Consider the following 25,899-nt stretch of genomic DNA (forward strand, 5'->3'; position numbering starts at 1 on the left):
TATTTTTTGCGGCTCCAGACATATTTTTGGGGGGTATTTTTGGTCCAATATGGCTCTTTCAACATTTTGGGTTGCCGACCCCTGCACTAGGGCCAAGCATCGTTTACATTTGAACCGTGACTAGTACCAAATTGGTACTTTTAAAAGGGTGCCAGTGCATGAACGGTGTCCGAACCAGAACTTGAACATTTTTTTAAATGCGATTGTGTATCCCTGCACTCGTATTTTAGTTTGTAAAAAAAAAGCATGCTCTTTTGGGTTACCATCGGGCCATTAACCTAGCCTTTGAAAGTTTTTTCCCATTATTTTCATTCAAAAGGTTGTGCTTTTTTTGTAGTTTATGCGGGGTCATAAAGTGTAAAGCGCCGTGCTGTCAGGTTTGTCGCATTTGGCTACCCCTCGCAATTGATCTTGTTACTTTTGTCAGCAGTCACAGCGTCGGTGAGCGCCTTCCATTAGCAGCCATACGTGTCAATGCAATAACTCAGCCTCCACCGGGTTTGACACGAGATGTTCAGAGGAACACTTTTATGTCGACACCCCGCACACTATGGTTATAGTATAAATATAATGGTTGCTTGTACATTTACTTGTGACTTTGACCACAGGTATAAGAGGAATGTGCGATAATAAAGCATTATTGAAGCTATGACAGTTGTTGACTTTTTTTTTTTTTTTTTCATTTTAAATTTTTTAAATTGTGATTCTGATTGTATTTTCATTTCATAGTTTACTGTTTTCATACATTTCTTCCAGGAAATAAAATCCAGGTTATTACTACTTTTTTTGCACTAGGGTTGTACGGTATACCAGTATTAGTATAGTACCACAATACTAATGAATCATATTCGGTACTATATCGCCTCTAAATGATACAAAGTACAGTAGCGTATCTAGTCGATACTACTATCCTTACATCGATATTTTTTAGCTTCACAAAATCTTCCTTTGTTTTTTTTTAAATTTATATTATGTTTATAAACTCAAGAAATACGTCCCTGGACACATGAGAACTTAAATTATGACCATTGTATTATCCTGTAACTACTTGGTATCGGATTGATACCCAAAGTTGTGGTATCATCCAAAACTAATGTAAAATATCCAAACAACAGAAGAATAAGTGATTATTACATTTTAACAGAAGTGTAGATAGAACATGTTAAAAGAGAAAGTAAGCAGATATTAACAGTAAATGAACAAGTAAATTAATAATTCATTTTCTACCACTTGTCCTTACTAATGTTGACAAAAATAATAAAATGGAAAATGACACAATATGTTACTGCATATGTCAGCACACTAAATTAGGAGCCTTTGTTTGTTTACTTACTAGTAAAAGACAAGTTGTCTTGTATGTTCACTATTTTATTTAAGGACAAACTTGCAATAAGAAACATATGTTTAATGTACCCTAACATTTTTTGTTAAAATAAAGCCAATTAATGCAATTTTTTGTGGTCCCCTTTATTTTGAAAAGTATCGAAATACATTTCGGTACCGGTACCAAAATATTAGTATCGGGACAACACTACTTTGCACTGAACATGAAGTGACTGTGTGTTTGTTTTAAAGCTGTAGTTGCTGCAGTTAGACAGTAGTTGTTCGGGGGTTCCTGTTCCGATTTTGCCATCTAATATTCATCCAATATCTGCAAAATACAAATGTCCGATTATATCGGCTTGCATAAAGTTGGACAGCCAGTTAACATCTAAATGTCCTCCAATAAGCTCACAAGGTTGATATTTTCTTGTATTTTAGTGAAGTCTTTTACAAAAGGTAAACATTGTAGGCTATAGGCCAATAGGAGCTAGCAGCTATTCAACAGCTAAGCACACAATAGCACACAAGCTAGACATACGTAACAAGTGTACTTAATTGAACGATGTTGCGGTCTAAAACACCACCTTTGTCAATGTAAACAAGTATCAAATATTTATAGTTCTATATCAGTGGTCCCCAACAACCGGTACCAGTCCGTGGATCGATTGGTACCTGGCCGCACAAGAAATGTAAAAAAAAAAAAAAAAAAATTATTTATTTAATTTTTTAATTTATTTATTTATTTATTAAATCAATTTAAAAAACAAAATATACACTTACAATTAGTGCACCAACCCAAAAAACCTCCCTGCCCCATTCACACTCATTCCCACAAAAGGGTTGTTTCTTTCTGTTATTAATATTTCTGGTTCCTACATTATATATCAATATAGATCAATACAGTCTGCAGGGATACAGTCCGTAAGCACACATGATTGTATTTTTTTATGACAAAAATAAAAAATATAAAGTTGTACATGTAAACAAACTGTTGAGTCATAGTCCACACAACGGTGAGTTCAGGGGCCGCTGAAATTAGTAAGACAAAACGGCGCTCGCCAAATACTCTCATCAGTGAAGCATAAACACAAACATACTAAACAGTGGGCTTTCTAACAAGTAGGAAGGTTTGTGTCGTGTTTGTCCTCCTACAGAAACCATATTCCAACAAAAAATATATTTTTCACCCAATTTTTTTTCCATTTCCATACATTTTTGAAAAAGCTCCATGGCGCCCTGGGCCGCTCTAGAGCCGCGGGTAACTGACCCCCGGTCTAACCAATCAAATGTATCCCCGCACTGCCCCATTTAAACGTTACTTCCTTGTTTACATCAACAGAGATGCATTTATTCACTACTTTACCAACTTAAATCATTGCTTGGGATCGCTCTCAACAGTTCCCCAAAAATGTCTAATCAAAAGTGCAGGTCAACTATGTGCAATGTGTTGAACGTAAACAAAAGTTTAAATAAACTACCGTATTTTCCGGACTATAAGGCACACTTAAAATCTTTTTTTTCCCCCAAAACACGACAGTGCGCCTTATAACCCGGTGCGCCTAATGTACGGAATAATTCTGGTTTTGCTCACTGACCTCGAAGCAATTTTATTTGGTACATGGTGTAATGATAAGTGTGACCAGTAGATGGCTGCCAAACATAAGATATATGTGTAGACTGCACTATGATGGCAACATGACTCAAGTAAACAACACCAACATTTTATATGTTCCATTGAAAATATAGAACATTACACAAAATGTTTTAGTACGACTTTGGTAAGCTATGAAGCCGCACCGCTTGATGGATTGTCGGCGCATTAAACATACGAGTATTATTATGGTGTGGTATGAGGTAAGACATATTATCTGGCGTTTTGTTTCGCAATATTATGCAAAAGCAACTTTTCTTACGTTCTGGTATCTGCTGATCTGTATTTGGGATCTGCATAAATCCTGAAAAATTGCGCGCATCCGCCTTTGTAGTCTGTGCCGACAACATAGTCGATAAGCTTCTTCTTTTTCTCTATCTTCTTGTTATGTGACATTCATCCTCCGCTGTTGCCATTTTTAATATAAAGTAGTGTAAAGTTCTTACTTATATCTGTCAGTAAACTCGCCATGAAATCGCTAAAACATACCGGTGTAGTGAGTTTGATATTTTTCACCCAAGGAACTTTGGTTATTAGAGAGTTCCGGTCGGACCGTTTTTCACGGGACACATTTCCGGCCTTGTTGTTGTTTCTGGATGAGAAGATGCTGCTCCGTTATTGATTTAAGTAAAGTCTGAATGCCATTAAAACAGTTAGCTCCATCTTTTGACACTTCTTCCACTCCCGTCCTTGCACGCTACACCGCTACAACAAAGATGACGGGGAGAAGACGCTGCCGAAGGTGAGCCACGTAAATAAGACCGTCCACAAAACGGCGCATCCTGAAGTGACTGTCAGAAAGCGGCTTGAAGATGATCTGTAAAACATAATCTATGCAACATTTTGACCAAAGAACCAACATTACATGTTATGTAGACCACAAGGAAGTGTTTTCCATTTAGACAAAAAATAATAATAATAATATGACTCCTTTATTGCGCCCTATAATCCGGTGCGCCTTATATATGAAAAAAGATTGAAAATAGACCATTCATCGGCTGTGCACCTTATAATCCGGTGCGCCCTATGGTCCGGAAAATACGGTATGCACAACTGCGCACAGGAACGTCTGCAACTTGTGGACGACTTAGCAGACATCTGACAATAAGACAAAACAAGCACCCATTGCAAATTTTTGGGAAGAACTTCTGCAAATTTAGGCATCTCAAAAAGGGGACTGGTATATAACTGTTACTGTTCAAAAAATCAAGATGCACATTAAGCATATTTAGTTAGATGTGTTGAAACCCTGCTTTTTGGGATCAGCGTTAAAAAAAACACTTAAAACAATGATTTAAAATTTAAAAAAATCACGAATGGATGTCATTTTAATGAATAAAATGAGACTTAAAACATCGCCACTTTTGCCCTAACTTTTTGAAAAAGGTATTTTAGGCTCCAGCAATCACAAAAGAAGCCCGCAAAATCCTGGGGTGGCTGTTTAGACTTAGACTTAGACAAACTTTATTGATCCACAAGGGAAATTGTTCCACACAGTAGCTCAGTTACAAAGGATGGAAAGGGTAAGGATGGAAAGGATAATGAAGGTATAAAGGAGACTAAAAATGTATCATAGTAGCAATATAAAATATAACATATATGTAATATTTACATATTATATATACAGTATATAACATATACTGATATCTTATATCATTATATCATATGATATTTTTATATAATATATACAATATATAGCAAATCCCAATTACCATGTACAATATTACAGTATATGTAACAGCTGCAGCAAAAAAAAAAGGGCAGCATAAAATAGAGAGTAGATCCAGCAGTAAATATACTGTACATTATAAACAAAGAGAGGTAGCTAACATAGTTGACTGAAGTGAAAATTAACTCAATGTCTTTTTTAATGCAAAGAAACTGAGTATTCCTCTTCTTCCTCGTCTGCGGCCTGATATCGAGCCAGCGAGCCCGACAAAAAAGCAGCAGCTGAAGAGTCAAGGCCTTGCAAATGCATTCCCTAGCGTTCTTGTCAAAGCACAGTAATTTATTTGTGCTCAGAATGAATATAGAAACGGACGCGGCAGAACAGAATTAGGATGGAGAGCAAGATGAGTGGATTCACCTTTACATGTTCCCCTTCAAACATGAAGGTAACATTTATTGACTTTCACAATCCACTCCAACCCTCTATGCTCTTTGACGACAGCACTTGTAGCAGGCTTGTAGAACCTGACATTTGTGTTCGCTCCTGCTTTTGGAGTTGTTCAGCTGCTGCAGTAGGAACATAGTCACACATATTATTAACAGGCAGGGATGGATACCAACACTGATGCCGACCATAGTAACCAAACCAACAAATTAGGTCGAAAAAAATGCTTTATTTCAGTGAAAAATGAACGCAGACTGCAACCAGTGCTTGTGCAAGATGCAAATGACGGCTTTTAAGTCAGAGTTTCATTGTTGGGCCGCGAGCGCACCCTAGAGCAGTGCTTTTTAACCTTTTCTGAGCCAAGGCACATTTTTTTCATTGAAAAAATCCTGAGGCACACCACCAGCAGAAAACATTAAAAAAAATTAAACTCAGTAGCCGATATTGACAATAAAAAGTTGTTCTCGCAATTGTTGGATATGAATTCAAACCATAACCCACCATGCATCACTATAGCTCTTGTCTCAAAGTAGGTGTACTGTCACGACGTGTCACATCACGCCGTGACTTATTTTGAATTTTTTGGTGTTTTCCTGTGTGTAGTGTTTTAGTTATTGTCTTGCGCTCCTATTTTGGTGGCTTTTCCTGTTATGTATGCAGGAGGAGTTGACGGCACAGAACCACAAGGGGGAGGTATAGCTGTAAGTATTTTATTATATACAGTATATTACAATATACAGTATATAATAACCCACAATAATACTATAAATCAACTAGAGAATGGAGTGTGACCAAAATCCAAGAGTGTGTGGTGTAGACTTGGTATGGAAATTACTTTTACTGTTTTACCGTAGTGTGGAATTGAGAGGAGGGACAAGGCAAGAAGGCAGTCCGTGGGCAAGCAAGCGGTCGGGGGCTGGGGCGAAGCAACGTGGTCCGTATCCAAGCAGGGGAGGTCAAGGATTAGGGGAGGCAATCCGGAAAGGAGTCGAGGCACACAGCTCGATCACAGGAGAACACGGGAAGCACTGCGGGAAGACAACAGGAACATCAGACACAGAAACAAGGAAGTCACAGGGGGAGAGCGAGTACGCAGGATGGAAGCCATTGGTCTTTATACAGCTCGCCCTCATCAGTCCCAGGTGTGCAGATTGCTGATCGCCTGCAGCATTGCCGACGAGTGGGCGTGATGCGGCCAGCGCGAGCAGGGGCGTGTTCTGGCGTGCTGCCAAGGGAGGTGCTGGCAGTCTTTGCTGCATATGATGAGCGGGATCGAGTTGGTATAATCAGCCTGACCTAAGCCTATAGATAAATAATAATCTGTGTGACTAACACATGGTTTCATATTGTTTGACAAGGTTGTAAACTGTAAGTAGTTCAGATGTAATTATTAAAATGAATAAAATCAAGACTAAGATTTCTAATTCAGTGTTGATATTTGACTGGGCTCCGTATGCGTCTGTAGTGGAAAAGTTGGGCCCCGAGATCAAAAAAGTTAAAAACCTGTAACGGTACAGCGGAGAAGGAGACGGCGCTGAGGTAGGGTTTAGCTTTCAGCGTTTTATTAAGCACAAGTAGGTGACGTGTGTAAGTAATCCAAATATGTGGTGTGTGTCTATGTGAAGCGATTACGTGGTGAGTGTCACCAGGAGATGTTGAAGGTGCGTATTGTGAAGGGTGCGGAAGTCCAAAGAGGGCAAGGCAGGCTTGGAGGTCTGTGGGCAGGCAAGGGTCAAGGACTGGAGCGAGGCGTCGAAGTCCGGGGGCAAGCGAGAGGTTGGGATCCAGGGAGGCAGCAAGAAGTCCAGAGGGAAATCCAGGGAGCCGAGACACACAGCTCGAAACCAGGAAACGAAGAGGGGCTGCGGGATGACGACACAGGACAAGACACGATGAGCACAGAGGAGGGGAAACACGGAGAGCGAGGAAGCACATAGGCAAAAAGCTAGAGACGTGTAGGGCTTACTGTACAGGTACAAGTAGCTACGTTCTGGCACTGGAACGCAGGACACGCTGGCTTAAAAAGGACGTGGAGCTCTCATCAGCGTCAGGTGTGTTGATTGCGGAGTGAGTGTGGAGGCGCGGCCGCGGCAGGAGAGGAACGCCCGTGGTCGTGTCCGGAGATGCGCACAGAAGAATGTGTGGCGGCAGGTGCTTGAGCCGTAACAAAACCCCCGTTTTAAGTAATGTAGCATGCCGACAGAAGCACGCAGTCTGAAACTCTGAACACACCAACAGCAGTGTTCGGTTCCAACGGTTGTAGTCATACTCTCACAAACGTGTCTCCACAACGGCAACACAACACTTCCGCATTATCCACCACTACACTCACTGCAAAGTGCATTCACAAACACCAGAATTCAATTGTGTATTAATATCTACTCAAATGTGTTGCACTTAGGGGCCCTATTCTCCTATTAACGTGTGTTCAGTGTTTTCAACGCGCTTGAATTTAGGCACATTTCTCTTATTTACATTCTCCCATCCAGCTTGCAGACCACCCCACATAATGGTTTTTTAATCAAATGTGTTTTTGATTTGTGTTTTTTGTTTGAATATTGCACCGTTATCTGATAATATGTAAACAATACCCAACACAACTAACAGGTGTAATTAGCATCTGATTAATGATTAGTAAAACTAAAATAATGCTATTTGGTAATAGTAGAAGAGAAAGTCAAACACAAATACAAATAGACGGAATAGAAATTGAAAGAGTAAATGAAACCAAATTTCTAGGTATAATGATTGATGATAAATTGAACTGGAAATCTCACGTAAAAAATATACAACATAAAGTAGCAAGAAACACGTCAATAATGAATAAAGCAAAACATGTTCTAGACAAAAAAATCACTTCATAGTCTATACTGCTCACTAGTGTTACCATATCTGAGCTACTGTGTAGAAATATGGGGAAATAATTACAAAAGTACACTTCATTCATTAACGGTGTTACAAAAAAGATCAGTTAGAATAATACATAATCTTGGATATAGAGAACATACAAATCCTTTATTTATTGAATCAAAGATACTGAAATTCCACGACATAGTGAATTTGCAAACAGCTAAAATGATGCACAAAGCAAACTATAACCTGCTACCCAAGAATATACAACAATTCTTCTCAACAAAAGAGGAGAAATATAATCTTAGAGAAAAATGTAATTTAAAACATTTGTACGCACGTACAACACTTAAGACCTTCAGTATATCGGTATGTGGAATTAAATTATGGAATGGATTAAGCAAAGCAATCAAACAATGTACTAATATGATCCACTTCAAGAAACTCTTCAAACTCAAAGTGTTTACAAAGTACAAAGAAGAAGAACCATGACAAACATTTTCAATTTATTTCATCCATTCATTCATTCATTCTTAAAGTAATCTTACTTATCTCATCATATGAAATATGACTTTCTTCACCAATTATTATTATTAAATTCTTACTATTATTTATTTATTTATTTTTATTGTGATTACATATGGAGTTTATTGTGAAAAAATTGAGAACAGGAAGTGAATAAAAAAAGTTTCAGCAACTGTTATGTAAAGAAAAGGGGTAGGATTAAATAAGCTCTGCTTCTTCCTACTCCTTTTCGAACATGTTGAAAAGAGAAACTGGAAATTGTGATGTATCATGTTGTATGCTTGCATGTTCGAAATAAACTCAAACTGAAACTCAAACTCAAACTCAAGTGTTACCAGGTGTGATTACTGTCACACCTGGGTTTGGGTTAATTCCTGGCCGGGGTTGCATACGGAAAGGGATCCAGTCTAAAGACTAATCCAAAACCAGTCATGCAATAGTTTTTATTAAAACAATGAATTATGACAATATATTTTTTTAAAAACTGCACAGTTGCTTGAATTTTCCGTCTTTGTGTAGGATCGGACACTTTTCATGGTGTCTTGGCTCCCACTGGCTGCCATGTAGCTCCGACCCGGCACATATCTGCTTTGTAAGGTTGTTCCACGTCTTCAACTGACATATCTTCTCTAACGTGATTTATACGTTTTCAAAAGCAGCACAGAGGCTCGCCACAGATCAGATGACTGAATAACATTACTTTCCATATTGGTCCAGCTGAGAATTACTTCCCCTTGTGCCAGGAAAAATCAGCTTTTTTGGCACCCCGGTGTTTCAGGCAGCTGTGAAATATAGTGTTTGGTTTTTCTGCCGTCTGACTCAAATAATTGATAAGAGAGATTGGATAAATAGCACAGTCAGGAAGCTACGTCTGCAGAATTTGGGGCAGTGTGGCTAAAACGGTAGAGCGGCCATTCAGTAATCTAATGTTAGTATTTATATATATATATATATATATACTGTATATATATACTGTATATATATACTGTATATTTATATATATATATACTGTATATATATACTGTATATATACTGTATATTTATATATATATATATATATATATATATATATATATATATATATATATATATATATATATATAGTACAGGCCGAACATTTGGACACACCTTCTCATTTCAATGTGTTTTCTTTATTTTCATGACTATTTACATTGTAGATTGTCACTGAAGGCATCAAAACTATGACACCTGTGAAGTGAAAACCATTTCAGGTGACTACCTCTTGAAGCTCATTGAGAGAATGCCAAGAGTGTGCAAAAACGTAATCAGAGCAAAGTCTGGCTATTTTGAAGAAACTAGCAGCTGAGATAGGCTCCAGCACCCCCCGCGACCCCAAAAAGGGACAAGCGGTAGAAAATGGATGGATGATAGAATATAAAACATGTCTACGGTTATTTCACCTTTTTTTGTTAAGTACATAACTCCACATGTGTTCATTCATAGTTTTGATGCCTTTAGTGACAATCTGCAATATAAATAGTCATGAAAATAAAGAAAAGGCATTGAATGAGAAGGTGTGTCCAAACTTTTGGCTTTTACTGTATAAAAAAAATTATATATATATATATATATATATATATATATATATATATATATATATATATATATATATATATATATATATATATATATATATATGTATATATATATATATATATGTATATATATATGTATATATATATATATGTATATATATATATATATATATATATATATATGTATATATATATATATGTGTGTATATATGTATATATGTATATATATATATATATATATATATATATATATATATATATATATATATATATATATATATATATATATATATATATATATCCGACCTCGGATAAGCGGAAGAAGATGGATGGATGGATGGATGGATGACTGCAAGCTAATCGATGCTAACATACTATTCAGGCTAGCTGTATGTACATATTGCATCATTATGTAGTAAGTAGTAGTAGTAGTAGTAGTAGTAAATTATATTTACATAGTGCTTTTCTCTAGTGACTCAAAGCACTTTAAAAAGTGAAACCCAATATCTAAGTTACATTTAAACCAGTGTGGGTGGCACTGGGAGCATGTGGGTAAAGTGTCTTGCCCAAGGACACAACGGCAGTGACTAGGATGGCGGAAGCTGGGATCGAACCTGGAACCCTCAAGTTGCTGGCACGGCCACTCTACCAACCGAGCTATACGGCCCCGTATGCCTCATTTGTAGGTATATTTGAGCTCATTTAATTTCCTTTACTTTTATCCTCTTTGTATATAATGTATATTTGCATGTCTCATGACACATTATCTGTATGTAATATTGGCTGCATTTCAGATAGTTCTTTGTGTGCCATGTTGTTCCAGACCACAGCAAACATTACCTAGCTTGCCAAAGATTGTAATACATCTATCAAAAGAAGACAGCCTGCTTTTCCTTTAACTCGGACACACACATCTATACCTTTGGCCAATCTAAGACAGTAATTTACAGGAGTTATCTCACCCTCTGAGTAGCCTCTGATTTACTAATGGTTTCTAATGTTGTAAAAACGTGTAGAATAAATATTACATTTCAGCTTTTCTGTCAACAAAGATTTGCTTCAGCCTGCGACACATAATCATTTTGATAGTAGGCTATAATAGCTAATATAGACACTTACGTCATGTGTTGCCTTCATTATAAGACTTATATAAGACTTATAAAGTAATTTTGATAGTAGGCTATTATAGCTAATATAGACAGTTACATCATGTGTTGCCTTTATTATAAGACTTATATACAGCTTTTCATTTTTTGCGGCTCCAGACAGATTTGTTTTTTGTGTATTTGGTCCAATATGGTTCTTTCAACATTTTGGGTTGCCAACCCCTGCTCTAGTGCAGTGGTTCTTAACCTGGGTTCGATCGAACCCTAGGGGTTCGGTGAGTCGGCCTCAGGGGTTCGGTGGAGCCTCCGCCGCGGAGGTCAAGACACATCCGACTCATCTTGTAAATAAAAACTTCTCCCTATCGGCGTACTATGATACCCCCAAACAATGTTCCCTCTAATTTTCCATCTGATTTGCAGGTATGTAATTTGTTGTGAGTTTATGCACTGTGTTGGTTTTGTTCTTTGAACGGTTCATTTTGTGCACCAGTAAAAAAAACATAACTTTGTCTTGAATTTTTAAAAAAACAAAGTTTAATTTTTCACTAAAGAAGGGTTCGGTAAATGCAGATATGAAACTGGTGGGGTTCGGTACCTCAAACAATGTTAAGAACCACTGCTCTAGTGTATTTGTCGTCATGGAGGCAAGGATTAGTAACTTAAAAGCTGCACTAACGCAGCAGGCACAAGACATTAAAAAAAAGTTGAGAACTTGTTGAATTAGGTCCTGACGTTGAGCAACTCAAAGCTAATGTTGGGACAACATGGTTTTTGACAACGTTTAATCAATGTTGGGTTCTGGCGTTTATTTGACCACTGAATTTTGGTCATTTTCAAAACACTATTTTACAAATAAAATGTTGAAACAACAAGCTTTTTGACGACGTTTATTCAATGTCGGTTTGTGACGTTGATTTGACCATTGAAATTTGGTCATTTCCTTTACCGTTTCAACGTTGTATCAATTTACAAATGCAACTATTTTGCAACGTTGTTTCAAAGTCAGTTTTAAACAGGGGTGTGCCGTCAGGGCCAGCAAGGCCTTATCTGCTGACCTAACATAACCAGAAATCATGATCATAATTAAAGATAAAATTATTTTTTTTATTTACTTTCCCTAAATATATAAAAGTATCCATATTCTCTTAATGTCATATTATGCTCGTTCCAGTACTAGAATTCAGATAGCTTTTGTCATGCTGTACGAAATCTGCCCGGGGCCTTCAGAATCAACAATGCAGGCGTCCGTGCACTGTAAGTGAGCGGGCACATACAGTTGATAGACAGTTGCAATAGCCAATCCGATCACGAGTTGTTGTCAGTAAGGCCTTCTAGCTGGCGTCACGTTGAACGTGACGTTTACGCGTCCTGTGATTGGATACTCACCGGGACCGTTAGCGGGTGAATTTGAGAACACAAAGAGTTGAGAGACAGTTGCGATAGCCAATCAGATCACAAGTTGTTGACAGTAGCCTACCTAGGTAGCCTGATGTTAACGAGACTGTGATTGGATACTCACTTGTCATTCCAAAGTGAGTATCCAATCACAAGTTGCAGGAAGGAGAACAAAACGTTGATTAGGTGGCAGATATATATTTGCAAGGCTATTTTCAAGAAGGATATTTAAAGAGAAACTACATCTTGTGAGACGATGTCGCCGATGAAATGGGGAAACGCCCGCCATTTCCACTCGAATCGACCAACTACGAGGGGTACAACTGGCTTTTACGCCGTTGAATGGGTGCTACAAATTGTGAGTTCAAATATTTTATTTCTTTATTTTTTCACGTTTGATATGTTTTTTGCAATTTTAATTTTGACAGTACCACATAAGATATGTTTTAATTGCTGATGCGGGTTTATTGATTTTTAAATGCGCCAGAAAATAACCCGTTTTGTACACTGTTGATGGGATTCAATACAGTGTAGGGCGTAAATGTGTTCCTGTATAGTATTTCTCCAGCAATGGTCATGTGGTGACATAAATGATGGTATTTTGAGAGGTAGTCATTGAAGTCGGACATCACTGAAGGCCTAGGTGGGAAACGCACGGCCCGCCACTGGTTAAATTATTGTATCTTTGTGGTAATGTGACACCCTTACTAAGAATGGTTAGTGCAATGCATTCTATTAATATCACTGTGGCTCCATTTCTTACAAGTAAATAAAGGGGTGGCTTTGCAAAAGACTGATATAAATGGACTACATTTCCTACAGTATCCAACTTCTTGAGGAAAGTCTTCCCAAAAGCATCTACCATATTTTTGTCACGTGTTGTCAGATGCAACAGCCACGTGTCCCGATAGTTATCTCTATATCATAGCGGCAACACATTTAGATTCAGGTGATGCTCCTTCTGAGAAGAACAAGATCTCCCAAGGCAGCATCCTTATCTCCCCAGGCTCTTTAAACCCTCGCGTGAACTTTCCATTGACATTTCCGACAGAATGCCGTGTGCAATTCCTTTCCCCTCTGCAACTGTTTCTCGATTTCACCCCACCATCTCGAGTATATGTCAAAAATCGCTTTTAAAACTGGAGTATAATGTCCCCGAGCCACCCAGAGTCTAAAGGAGAGGAAAATTGTGCAATTACGAAAATGAGGAGAATGGCAACGGTGCCCTGCTGGGTCACAGATGACATAAAGGATAAGAGTCCTCACAGGGAAGAAAGGAGAGGTGAACGTTGAATTACAAGACATGCCAGCAGTGTTTGCCAAAAGGGCCGAGTGGCAAATGGTTGCCCGAGGGAACCTGGGGCCGTACTTATCAAGCTTCTTAGAATTACTCCTAAGAAGTCTGCTAAGAGTTGACTTAAGAGTAAATAAATTCTTCGCTGAAAGCCGCACTTAAAAGTTAGTTATCAAGCGTCTTACTCACACTTTCAGCGAAGTGTAGGACTGAATCTTAAGTGTCACACTCAGAGCTGAATTACGACATTACTATGTGCCGTAAATGGAATTTTAGGTGACGTAATTTCTGTGTCCATAGAAATGACCAATCACGGAAGGGAATCCGTTGTCTAAGAATAAAGAAATATCTTGGAAATATTTAAGTGGACAATGGGAGTGTATATTTTGACAATAAACTACAAAATAATACAAAACAAACTAGTCCCCGCCGGCACTCACGCTACCGCTCCCTCTCTTCTATCGCCCACACACTCACTGACGTCACTCACCTCACGGCCACACACATACGCTACTGTCATAACATTTTCTTTCCAATTCATTAATTAGGCAACTAATTTGAAACTGGTGTGGGTGGCTCTATATATACTAGCCCACTGCAGACACATGCAGAAATCAACAAGGAATAGAAAAGTATTAAATCTGTGACAAAAATAATATCCGCTCTGTCTAAACGATACCGTTTGATCAGCTGCTCGTCATCAAAAAAAAAAAAAACATTGTTCCGTTCCCTGAACGTCCGCGCACGTCTCTCTCGCCTCAGTGCCATCCCCTGCTGGCAACTCCTAACCACTTAAGACACCTCTGAAGGTCTCTTAAATATCATGGAGTGTAGGAGTGATTCTTAGACTTAAGAACGTTGATAAAAAGCTTGTATTCTTAAGTTTGAGAGTAGGACTAAATTTCGCAAATTCTCAGGACTTAAGTGTAAAATGGCACTCTAAGAAGCTTGATAAGTACGGCCCCTGGTCTTTTAGACATTGTAAAGATGTGTGTCAGCCTCTATTTGGTCAGTGAAAACACTGTAGGCACGGTGAGGAAAGGCAAGGTGCTATCATAACCGGCATGAAAACAAAAAAAAGTTTTTTCTTCTTGGATTAGAGTTTATGTAACGCTTTTCTAGACAGCCAAAGCGCTTTACTGTGAGGCCCCGTACACAGGAGTCCAAAGGGGCCCCCATCCAGCCTAAACCCAACACCACCGCCCCATGAACACACTTGGAAGGTTGAGATGCACAAAAAAACTAATTGTTGCATTTGGGTGAAATCAGCTTTTTAAAATACACCTTAATGAGGGTTTTGACTTTTTACAGATGGGATTAACATATCGAGCTCATATCTAATGTTTCTTTTTTAAATCAATTTGAAGGGGCTAGAATATGAATTTGAATGACATAACCTTTTGTTATTCACTGTAATGTGATTATAAATATGTCAAGTTTTCCTTCCTATTGCACTTCAGAGTGTAAAATAGAGATTAGCTGATACAAATACGATAATCATGAATTATAATACATCATTATTATTATAATTATATTATTATTACTTCATCTCTTGAGAGTCTCCCCCTGTCTTTACTACTAGTGATGCCTTTGTTTGTAACTTTAATCAAGGGTCCATAAACCCACCACAGTTTTGGGTAATGACATGCAAAAGTGAAACTTGTGCATAATTTTCTCCTCTGCTGCCACAAATATATTGATTATATTTTTACCTTTCTTCTATCACCTCATTCTTGTTCCAAATTGCTGGTGCTGTGTGTGAATGCTCAAAAATCAGCTTTGATGACGTTATGATTCAGGGATTTCCCGATCCGATATTGATAACAGCAAACATCCAGACGGTTGATAATAAATAGGTTTATAAATAGTGTTTTTAATACCTATCACTGTTTTTTGTAATTTCACTTTTCTAACATTCCACAATACAAAAATGATCACAGTATGAATTATACATGCTTAGGCAGCAGCCTAAGCAGTGAAGCCCAGACTTTCCTCTCCCCAGCCACTTCGTCCAGCTCCTCCCGGGGGATCCCGAGGCGTTCCCAAGCCAGCCGGGAGACATAGTCTTCCCAACGTGTCCTGGGTCTTCCCCGTGGCCTCCTACCGGTTGGACGTGCCCCAAACACCTCCTGAGGGAGGCGTTCGGGTGGCATCCTGACCAGATGCCCGAACCACCTCACTGACCAATTATGCCTGATTAGCACTCCAACAAGTCAATAACATCAACAAAGCGCACTTTTGTGCATTCACACACAGCATACAACTTTTGGTGGACAAAATGAGACAAAGAAGAAGTGGAAGATTTCAAGTAGTTCAAGAACTGCCCAAATTAGTAGGACAAAACGATGTTCACCAAATACTCTCATCAGTGAAGCATACCCACAAACATATTAAACAGTGGGCTTTCTAACAATTGGGAAGATTTGTGTCATGTTTGTCCTCAAACAAAACACATACTAAAACCAAAAAATATATATTCCCCCTATCTTTTTCCATTTTCAGTCCTTTTTAAAAAATGCTCCAGGGAGCCACTAGGGCGGCACTAAAGAGCCGCTTGCTGATCCCCACACTAAAGGATTGGAGGAAGAGGAATAGCTAAAATTACTACACTGAACACCAAAGGAGGATACAAAAATGCATAGTTAACGGCTACGCCAAAGCTCCTAAACGTAAATTTAGGTGGGCGGATCACTGCAAATATTGACTGTACTGATACCATGGAATGCGCTCCCAACAGGTATAAAAGAAAGGGCATCTCTATCCTCCTTCAAAACCGCAATAAAAGTTCACCTCCAGGCAGCTACAACCCTAAACTAACACCCTCCCCGGATTGCTAATAATCAAATGTAAACAATCAAATGCAGATTCTTTTTCTTATGCCTTCTGATCTCTCTCTCTCTCTCTCTCTCTCTCTCTCTCTATGTCCACTACTTGATGTCCATATCCCCCCCCCCACCCCCCACCCCTCCCTCCACACCCCTGATTGTAAATAATGTAAATAATTCAATGTGATTATCTTGTGTGATGACTGTATTATGATGATAGTATATATGATAGTATATATCTGTATCATGAATCAATTTAAGTGGACCCCGACTTAAACAAGTTGAAAAACTTATTCGGGTGTTACCATTTAGTGGTCAATTGTACGGAATATGTACTTCACTGTGCAACCTACTAATAAAAGTCTCAATCAATCAATCAAAACCAAGTATTTCATCAGTGGAATCATGGAGTGAATAGCACACTGTTTAGAACTATGAGTGTCAACAAAGCACTATAAAGATCTAACCCATCATCATCAACGTACTGTGCACTACAACGCTAGCTGGCACACAACAAAGGGCCCCCTGATCGCTTAAAGTTAGAAGCATAGAATTGTCCAAAAGATATGCTGAGAAATGTATTTCTTTCAGAGAGACAAGAATTAGATTGTACTGTGATCGATTAATTAAATAATTGAATGAAATACACTTTTTTACTAAACAGTTGTTTCTAAAATTAAGCATATCTGCAAACATTTGCATTTCAAAATACTTGAAATGTCCTTTGGAAAATTTGTAAAAATAAAGGATTTTTTAATGAAACTCTCATACTCACATCCCTTAAATCAAAACATGTTACTAAGCACTGCACCATCCACTCCGACACGCAATAAGCCAATAAAGTGTCTATCATAAAATAATATGCCATAAAATATATGATATTACCCTGAGAAACCCTGTTATATTGCATAAATGAAAATAAAATCACATTTATTGGCTCTTTCACGGCTGTTATGGCTGAGACATCTTCAAGCTCTTACAGAAAGTATGAGGATGCGTGTGCAGCTGCCTGCTCTTTAGTTAAAGGTATTAAATATATCTATTTTTTACAGTTTTGCATTACTTACATTATAAAACATTTTTTTTTAAAAAGTAATTTTTAATGAAACTTGAATTTAATTTGATGCCTGTTTTGTTAAAAAAAATAATGGGAAAAAGTTTATTTTTAAGTGCAAAATAACACATTAGTGATAATTAAAACATACATTTGCAAACCTTCATTAGACAACTATAACACAGTTCAAGTGCCTTACAAGACTAACATTGCAACCACTGGGGACTATAAGCATGTTTAGGGAAATTTGCCATTATATTCTTATCAGCAGCTATGTGCACATGGACACATTTAATCGGATTAAAAGCCCAAAAGGAAAATGAAAAATGCTTCATGTGAACACGCCGTTCGGAATATTCTGACCCGATCAACCCGGATCAAAATTTAATTCCAATCAAGACGGGTGGTTTATGTCGGATTGTAGTGCATGAAAACACTTCTGAAATTCGGGTTGGAATTATCCTTACTGTGCATGTCTTTGAAGTCAGATATACCGTATTTTTCGGAGTATAAGTCGCACCGGAGTATAAGTCGCACCTGCCGAAAATGCATAATAAAGAAGGAAAAAAACATATATAAGTCGCACTGGAGTATTAGTCGCATTTTTTGGAGAAATGTATTTGATAAAACCCAACACCAACAATAGACATTTGAAAGGCAATTTAAAATAAATAAAGAATAGTGAACAACAGGCTATACGTTATATGACGCATACATAACCAACTGAGAACGTGCCTGGTATGTTAACGTAACATATTATGGTAAGAGTCATTCAAATACCTATAACATATAGAACATGCTATACGTTTACCAAACAATCTGTCACTCCTAATCGCTAAATCCGATGAAATTTTATATGTCTAGTCTCTTACGTGAATGAGATAAATAATATTATTTGATATTTTACGGTAATGTGTTAATAATTTCACACATAAGTCGCTCCTAAGTATAAGTCGCACCCCCGGCCAAACTATGAAAAAAACTGCGACTTATAGTCCGAAAAATACGGTGCTTTGGTGGTGGAGCAGGGACTAAATGTAATATTCTCAGAATGAAGCAATTGTTTTGCTGATGTCTCCCCCCCATTTAACATGTACAGAAGTAGCGTTGTATATTGTTGAGTTTGTTGCTTTAAAAGGAGACTAGCAAAGTCAAAAGTATGGTATGGAGTGTCACGTGTCGATGTAAGAATAAAAGAAGGGATCCAGTTGTCGTCTTCACAAGCTGTTTTATTCATGACATTACAGCTACTCCAAGTGCTAACTGCTAGCCTCAAACACATACACACAATGTTGAGACATGAAGACGCGCCGCAACCTGTACATAATCACAATAGAAAAAGCACGGAACAGTTCAATTTCAAAAAGAGAGGTAAAACAAAAGTAGCGAACAGTGCAGAAATGCACAAATTCATGTTTGTTTTCAGTGAAAGTCTATTGCTTCTTCAGCACTTGCAGTGAGAAAACTCGTCCAAAAGATGGCGCCATAGCACAAATAATAACACACCTTTCCGTTTACGTTAGGTTCTGCGCATGTCAAGGTAAAGTATTCCGATTTAAGATGTGATGTCATGATCATATCTTTTGTCTAGTGACAGAGCACGAAGGGTCTCGAAATACATTTGTGGCAGAATCTCATTGACATTTTTCACGCAAAACGTATCACGGAGCCTCACATGTAACTTCCTATATAAAAAATATTTAAAGTTGTTAACAAAAACAGCTAAGTAGTTGTTTGTTTGTTTGGACCGAACAGAAGGGATGTGAACAACTCATCATTCAATTAGATACCCATTCTTAGGTGGCTGTTTGATTCAAAATTGATTATAAATTTAACACCAATTCTCGATTCAAACCAATTTTCAAAATATATTTGGTGTGAGAATATTTTTTTCAGAACCACTACCTAACAGTAAGCGTGTCCAAAAAAATTTATTTTCGAATGAATGGTGATTCTTATTTGTTAATCGATTCAAAAAAATAAAACAGTGATTTAAAATATATGTATATATATATATATATATATATATATATATATATATATATATATATATATATATATATATATATATATATATATATATATATATATATATATATATATATATATATATATATATATATATATATATATATATATATATTTTTTTTTTTTTTTTTTTTTTTTTTTTTTATTTATTTATTTATTTATTTATTTATTTTAATTTTAAATTTTTTATTTTGTTATTTTATTTATACATTTTTTATTTTTTATTTTTTATTTTATTTTTTGTGTTTTTTTGTTTTGTATTTATTTATATTTTTTAACCTGTCCTGTCCAGCCACTCGGGCAAATCCTGCTGTTGATGTAGATGCCCATGTCTGCTGTACAGATTTACTTTAGAAAAGAGTGTTGGATACTTCTTGTTGCCTTATTTGTATTAGACTTTATTAAATGTTTGGGTAAAATATTAATTAAACAAACGAGTTTTCTTCAAAGGGGAACTGCACTTTTTTATTTTATTTTGCATATCGTTCACAGTCATGAACGATTTTAAAGATGATTAAAAAAAAAACGCTTGAAAGATGCAGCTAATGGGAGTCACTGTTGTAGCCTTCAAAGCCCTCTAAAACAACTTCAAAACCCTCCTGCAACATTTTGTATAAAGACTGCAAGTCTATATATAATGTAGTAACAGACATGTTCATAACAATATGTAATATGTTCAATTATTACCGTATTTTGATCATTTTAATCATTTCTGGGAGTGACTTCTTCCGCGCATTGATTTCTGTTTTCATAGCAGTGCACGTCTGACTTCTGGCAACATGTGTGTTCCTACTTCCGGAATCAAAACACGAGTGAGTTTTCTTATCATGGCAGACTTGGTAACAGACAAGGAAGATGACTATTTTTGGAGAAATGAGCATTCACAACCTTATCTTTTTGAAGCTAAATATACTGCTGCATATAGAAGCGAGCACAAAGGAAAAGTGAGACGTTGGAGCAGGCGTAAGCCGGGAGAGGGGAAGCCGGGAGAGGGGGATAAAAGCAATGTCGACACTATAAATATGGAACTTGGAGACAAACTATTTTGACATAAATGGAGTGCTTACCCAAAATCAACAGGAAACTAGCTGGACCTAATACTTGTCAAGATATTGTAATATGATTGTTCATGTTTTTCAGTCAGCGGAGATTGTTGTCGTATCGCAGTGTTGCCCAAACCGCGCCAATGTATTAGTACTTCAGAAAAACAGTTCCTCAGTGTTCACTCTTACAATAACAATGTCGCTACAGCTTGGTTATTGTACGGGTTACGGAAAATTGGTATTGGTGACCAGTTCGGTGGCCTTGTGGTTAGAGTGTCCGCCATGAGATGATTTTTATATGTTAGAAAGCAAAAAAAAACAAAAACCATCCATCCATCCATCTTCAACCGCTTATCCGGAAGCGTTCCCAGGCCAGAGAGATGTAAAAACAAAAACCTTTTGTCTTAAATAAAATTTTGCTTAAATTAATTCTTGTTTCTGGTTATTGTTTTTATATTGATATTATCTTGATTTTGTATGTTCTTTATGTCATATTTTATTCATAATGGTACTTTTTCGTCACTATTGTTTGTCTTTGGTACACTAATGGGTATATTGTAGGCCTTTGGTTCTTTGTTTTATTTTTGCAAAAAATATATTGCTATTTTTATATTGCTCTTTTTTATCTTTTGTATGAACATTATTATGTCAACTCCAAGTTATTGTTTTTGTTGTTTTTTGTCATTGCTATTTGTCATTGCGTTTTTATATTGATATTATCTTGATTGTGTATGTTCTTTATATCATATTTTATTCATTATGTTACTTTTTCGTCACTATTGTTTGTCTTTGGTACACTAATGGGTATATTGTAGGCCTTTGGTTCTTTGTTTTATTTTTGCAAAAAATATATTGCTATTTTTATATTGCTCTTTTTTATCTTTTGTTTGAACATTATTATGTCAACTCCAAGTTATTGTTTTTGTTGTTTTTTGTCATTGCTATTTGTCATTGCGTTTTTATATTGATATTATCTTGATTGTGTATGTTCTTTATGTCATATTTTATTCATTATGTTACTTTTTCGTCACTATTGTTTGTCTTTGGTACACTAATGGGTATATTGTAGGCCTTTGGTTCTTTGTTTTATTTTTGCAAAAAATATATTGCTATTTTTATATTGCTCTTTTTTATCTTTGGTATGAACATTATTATGTCAACTCCAAGTTATTGTTGTTGTTGTTTTTTGTCATTGCTATTTGTCATTGCGTTTTCATATTGATATTATCTTGATTGTGTATGTTCTTTATGTCATATTTTATTCATTATGTTACTTTTTCGTCACTATTGTTTGTCTTTGGTACACTAATGTGTATATTGTAGGCCATTGGTTCTTGTTTTATTTTTGCAAAAAACATATTGCTATTTTTATATTGCTCTTTTTTATCTTTGGTATACACGTTATTATGTCAACTCCAAGTTATTGTTTTTTTTGTTGCTATTTTTGTATTACAAAATGTTATTATTGATCATGTTGTACTGCATTGTAATCTTTTGTTTTGCGATTGTGTGATGTTTTTTGCCCGGACCCCCAGGAAGGATAGTCTCCACTGCGGTGTAGACTAATGGGGATCCTTAATAAACTAAATTAAAGTAAACTTCTTGTCTCTCATAATGATTGTGAACGATAGGCAAAATTCCACAATAAAAAGTGCAGTTCCCTTTTCTTTAAATTAAAATAAACATTTAGCAGTGCTGTTTATTTCTTTCATGGAGGAATGAAGTTAATCATAGAACTGGCACCCAATGATATTAAAAAAGTATGGATTTGAATCGAATCGTTACCCCCAAGAATCGAATTGAATCCGACAGTGCCCAAAAACTCACCGCCTTAAAACCGAGTTCCCGAACCGTGGTTATGGCGTTGAATCACTCCTCTGGTCTATGCTGACAGACTCTTTGTGCTTGTGTTCCCACAGCCGTGCTACGAACGAGTGAAGGACTGGCTTAATGAGAACCTGGTGGCCCTGTGGATCTTTGCTCTGTGCACAGCACTTACTCAGGTAATTAGAGAACCTTGCACCAATTACTTCTTGATAAATCCACATGCTTTCACACCCCCTGACTTTTGGTTGAATAAACCCAACATTTGGCCGTGGACAACGGGAGCGCAGTGACTTTGTGTGTGTTACCACCGAAGACCACACAGGGGGTTCTGACATTCCATGAAGCGCTTTAATCTCCTTTGGTACGTGACTTGCCTACACATCCCGTGGCGTGAAGAGCTCCGTTCTTGAAGGCATCAATCACGCGACTCTTCTACTGCTGCAGCTGCAAGCTCATTTGTAGTCAGCCATTAGAGTCTGGGTGGTGCTTTGAATCTTCTAATGCGGCCAAATGAAGCAGAAAGTAGATGTAATCAACATCTTTGAGCGTACGTGGAATCATGGCCCGTGCAAAGTGATGTATTACCTTGCATTCCCAAGTAACTATTTGGGAAGTACCTAAACTTACACCTTCCGCTGCTGGGTGAACTTCGACGCAAACTGAGAAATTACACAATAATTATCTTAAGGCCCAAGCTGTTTGTTTACATGCTTTTTTTCATTTCTCTTTGCTATTTGGGCTTATTGGACCCTAATTAGATTAAAAACTAAGAATCATCTTTTGATATGATGTACTTAGTCCATAAGTACACAAACGTGTACTTCATGTATAGTGACATGCTAATTCCTATTTTTACACTTTTTTTTCCAAATTCCATTGTATTTTATACTCTTCTGACACCACCAGATGGCAGTATAAGTGTCCACATAAGCGGCCATAAAACCCCAATTCAGTAGTGTACACAATTTTGGAAATAAGAGCTAAAAGGTGCTGTCCACGCATGTGGTCACTAAGCCTTTAGTTTAAGTTTATGTGCAGAATATACAAAAACTGTGATAATAAATCTTTATTTAATTTAGTACTGACTAGTGTTGTCCCGATACCAATATTTTGGTACCGGTACCAAAATGTATTTCGATACTTTCCGATACTTTTCGATACTTTTCTAAATAAAGGAACCACAAAAAATGGCATTATTGGCTTAATTTTTAACCAAGAATCTTATGGTACATTAAACATATGTTTCTTATTGCAATTGTGCCCTTAAATAAAATAGTGAACATTCTAGACTAGTGTTGTCTCGATACCAATATTTTGGTACCGGTACCGGTACCAAAATGTATTTCTGTACTTTTTGGTACTTTTCTAAATAAAGGGGACCACAAAAAATTCATTATTGGCTTTATTTCAACAGAAAATCTTAGGGTACATTAAACATATGTTTCTTATTGCAAGATTGTCCTTAAATAAAATAGTGAACATACTAGACAACTTGTCTTTTAGTAGTAAGTAAACAAACAAAGACTCCTAATTTAGTCTGCTGACATATGCAGTAACATATTGTGTCATTTTCCATTCTATTATTTTGTCAACATTATTAAGGACAAGTGGTAGAAAATGGATTATTAATCTACTTGTTCATTTACTGTTAATATCGGCTTACTTTCTCATTCAACATGTTCTATTTACACTTCTGTCAAAATGTAATAATCACTTATTCTTCTGTTGTTTGATACGTTGCATTAGTTTTGGATGATACCACAAATTTGGGTATCAATCCGATACCAAGTCGTTACAGGATCATACATTGTTCATATTCAAAGTCCTCATGTGTCCAGGGTGACAGATTTCCTGAAAATATAAACATAATATACATTTTTTTTAAACGAACAAAGATGTTGTGATGCCAAAAAATATCGATGTAATCATAGTAGTATCGACTAGATACGCTCCTGTACTTGGTATCATTACAGTGGATTTTAGGTGTAGGTCCACCAATGGGGTTGGTGGAGGACCGGTACTTTTTAGAGGCGGTATAGTACCGAATATGATTCATTAGTATTGCGGTATTATACTAATACCGGTATATCGTACAACCCTAGAACTAAGTCAGTATTTGTGGAATTTCGCTGCAGCCACAAATATTTGGGCATCCAAACAAACCACTACGTAATATTTTGCCATGCAAACGAAATTACTTCTCATTTTCTTTTTGGACGGTGTCAAGGATTTATGGGAGTGTGTCATGACCATGTCAGAACACAAAACGTCTCAACGCAAATGTTGTTGTGTTCCCCAAGGATGCGGAAAGACAGGCAGGAGAAGCAGTTTGCGGAGAAGAGACTTTTAATCCACACCAATGAGGCAAAAATCCACAAAAGGAGACGATGCCGCGCGAAAGCTCAAGGCCACTTATCGTCAAAATACTTATCGTAGCATACAAAGAAAGGGAGTAAAGCCTGGTAAAGCCCACGGGAGGCTACACCGTGGTAGCCTACGTGCATCTCCAAAAAATCCTAGGTTCGCAGAATGCAGAGCTGTGATTGGTCAGTTTTTGCCGAGGAGGATCCCTAAACACAGGCAAACAGACATTGGGCTTAAAATACAAAAATGATCGTGTAAAATAAAACAACAATGATCAAACATTTGCATGAAAACTGTTATCGTGTCCTTAATATCATGATGCGCTCTAAAAAAAATAGTTCCTGAATGTCACCAGAAAATGTCACAAAGTACGGCACTCTTTTCAACTTTTATTGTCAATCTTGTGCTAACAACAGGTTTAATTCTCTCTCATGCACACACCTGTTTTTCTCTCACTTCTCATTCTCTGTTAATAATCTTTCAGGCACAGTATATTTACAAACATTTGTGAACCCTCAACATGACCGTACACATTAACACCAGCGTGTCGTTTACTAAAAGTAGTTATTTAACAGTTTTATATACATGATAGCTTTCTCTTTTCCCATGTCTCGAACGGCCAAATAGCTTTGCAAATAATAAGTGTCCTGTGCCACGACTCGTTCAGAAATTGCACGGTCCATCTTTACAAATGTATTTTCCTCTGGTTTGTAAGTAAAACATCCATTAAAGGTAATCTGATGATTGTCAATGATCACCCCTGCGACCCCGAACGGGACAAACGGTAGAAAATGGATGGATGGATAATTCCAGTGTAGACAAAGATGTCAATGTCGTCACTTCACAGGAAGAAAATACAGTATCTAGTCAACAAGAGCTGCAGTTACTCCTTCTGGAAACACTGCCCCTTAGATGTGACTTTTCTCGACCATTGTAGGTATTCTC

The 25,899-nt window shown here is 37.0% G+C and overlaps 1 protein-coding gene across 4 annotated transcripts in view; it reads left to right on the forward strand.

Moving 5' to 3' along the window:
- LOC133639360 (tetraspanin-4-like) overlaps positions 1 to 25,899 on the forward strand; it is a 467,820-nt gene that overhangs the window by 430,152 nt on the left and 11,769 nt on the right. For all 4 annotated transcript variants that reach the window (XM_062032630.1, XM_062032637.1, XM_062032621.1 and 1 more), the window contains one exon: positions 22,683 to 22,766. In XM_062032630.1, the coding sequence (XP_061888614.1) occupies positions 22,683 to 22,766 (84 nt within the window). The remainder of the gene's footprint in view (positions 1 to 22,682; positions 22,767 to 25,899) is intronic.

Source organism: Entelurus aequoreus, linkage group LG02 (assembly GCF_033978785.1).
Source record: "Entelurus aequoreus isolate RoL-2023_Sb linkage group LG02, RoL_Eaeq_v1.1, whole genome shotgun sequence".
Lineage (NCBI taxonomy): Eukaryota > Metazoa > Chordata > Actinopteri > Syngnathiformes > Syngnathidae > Entelurus > Entelurus aequoreus.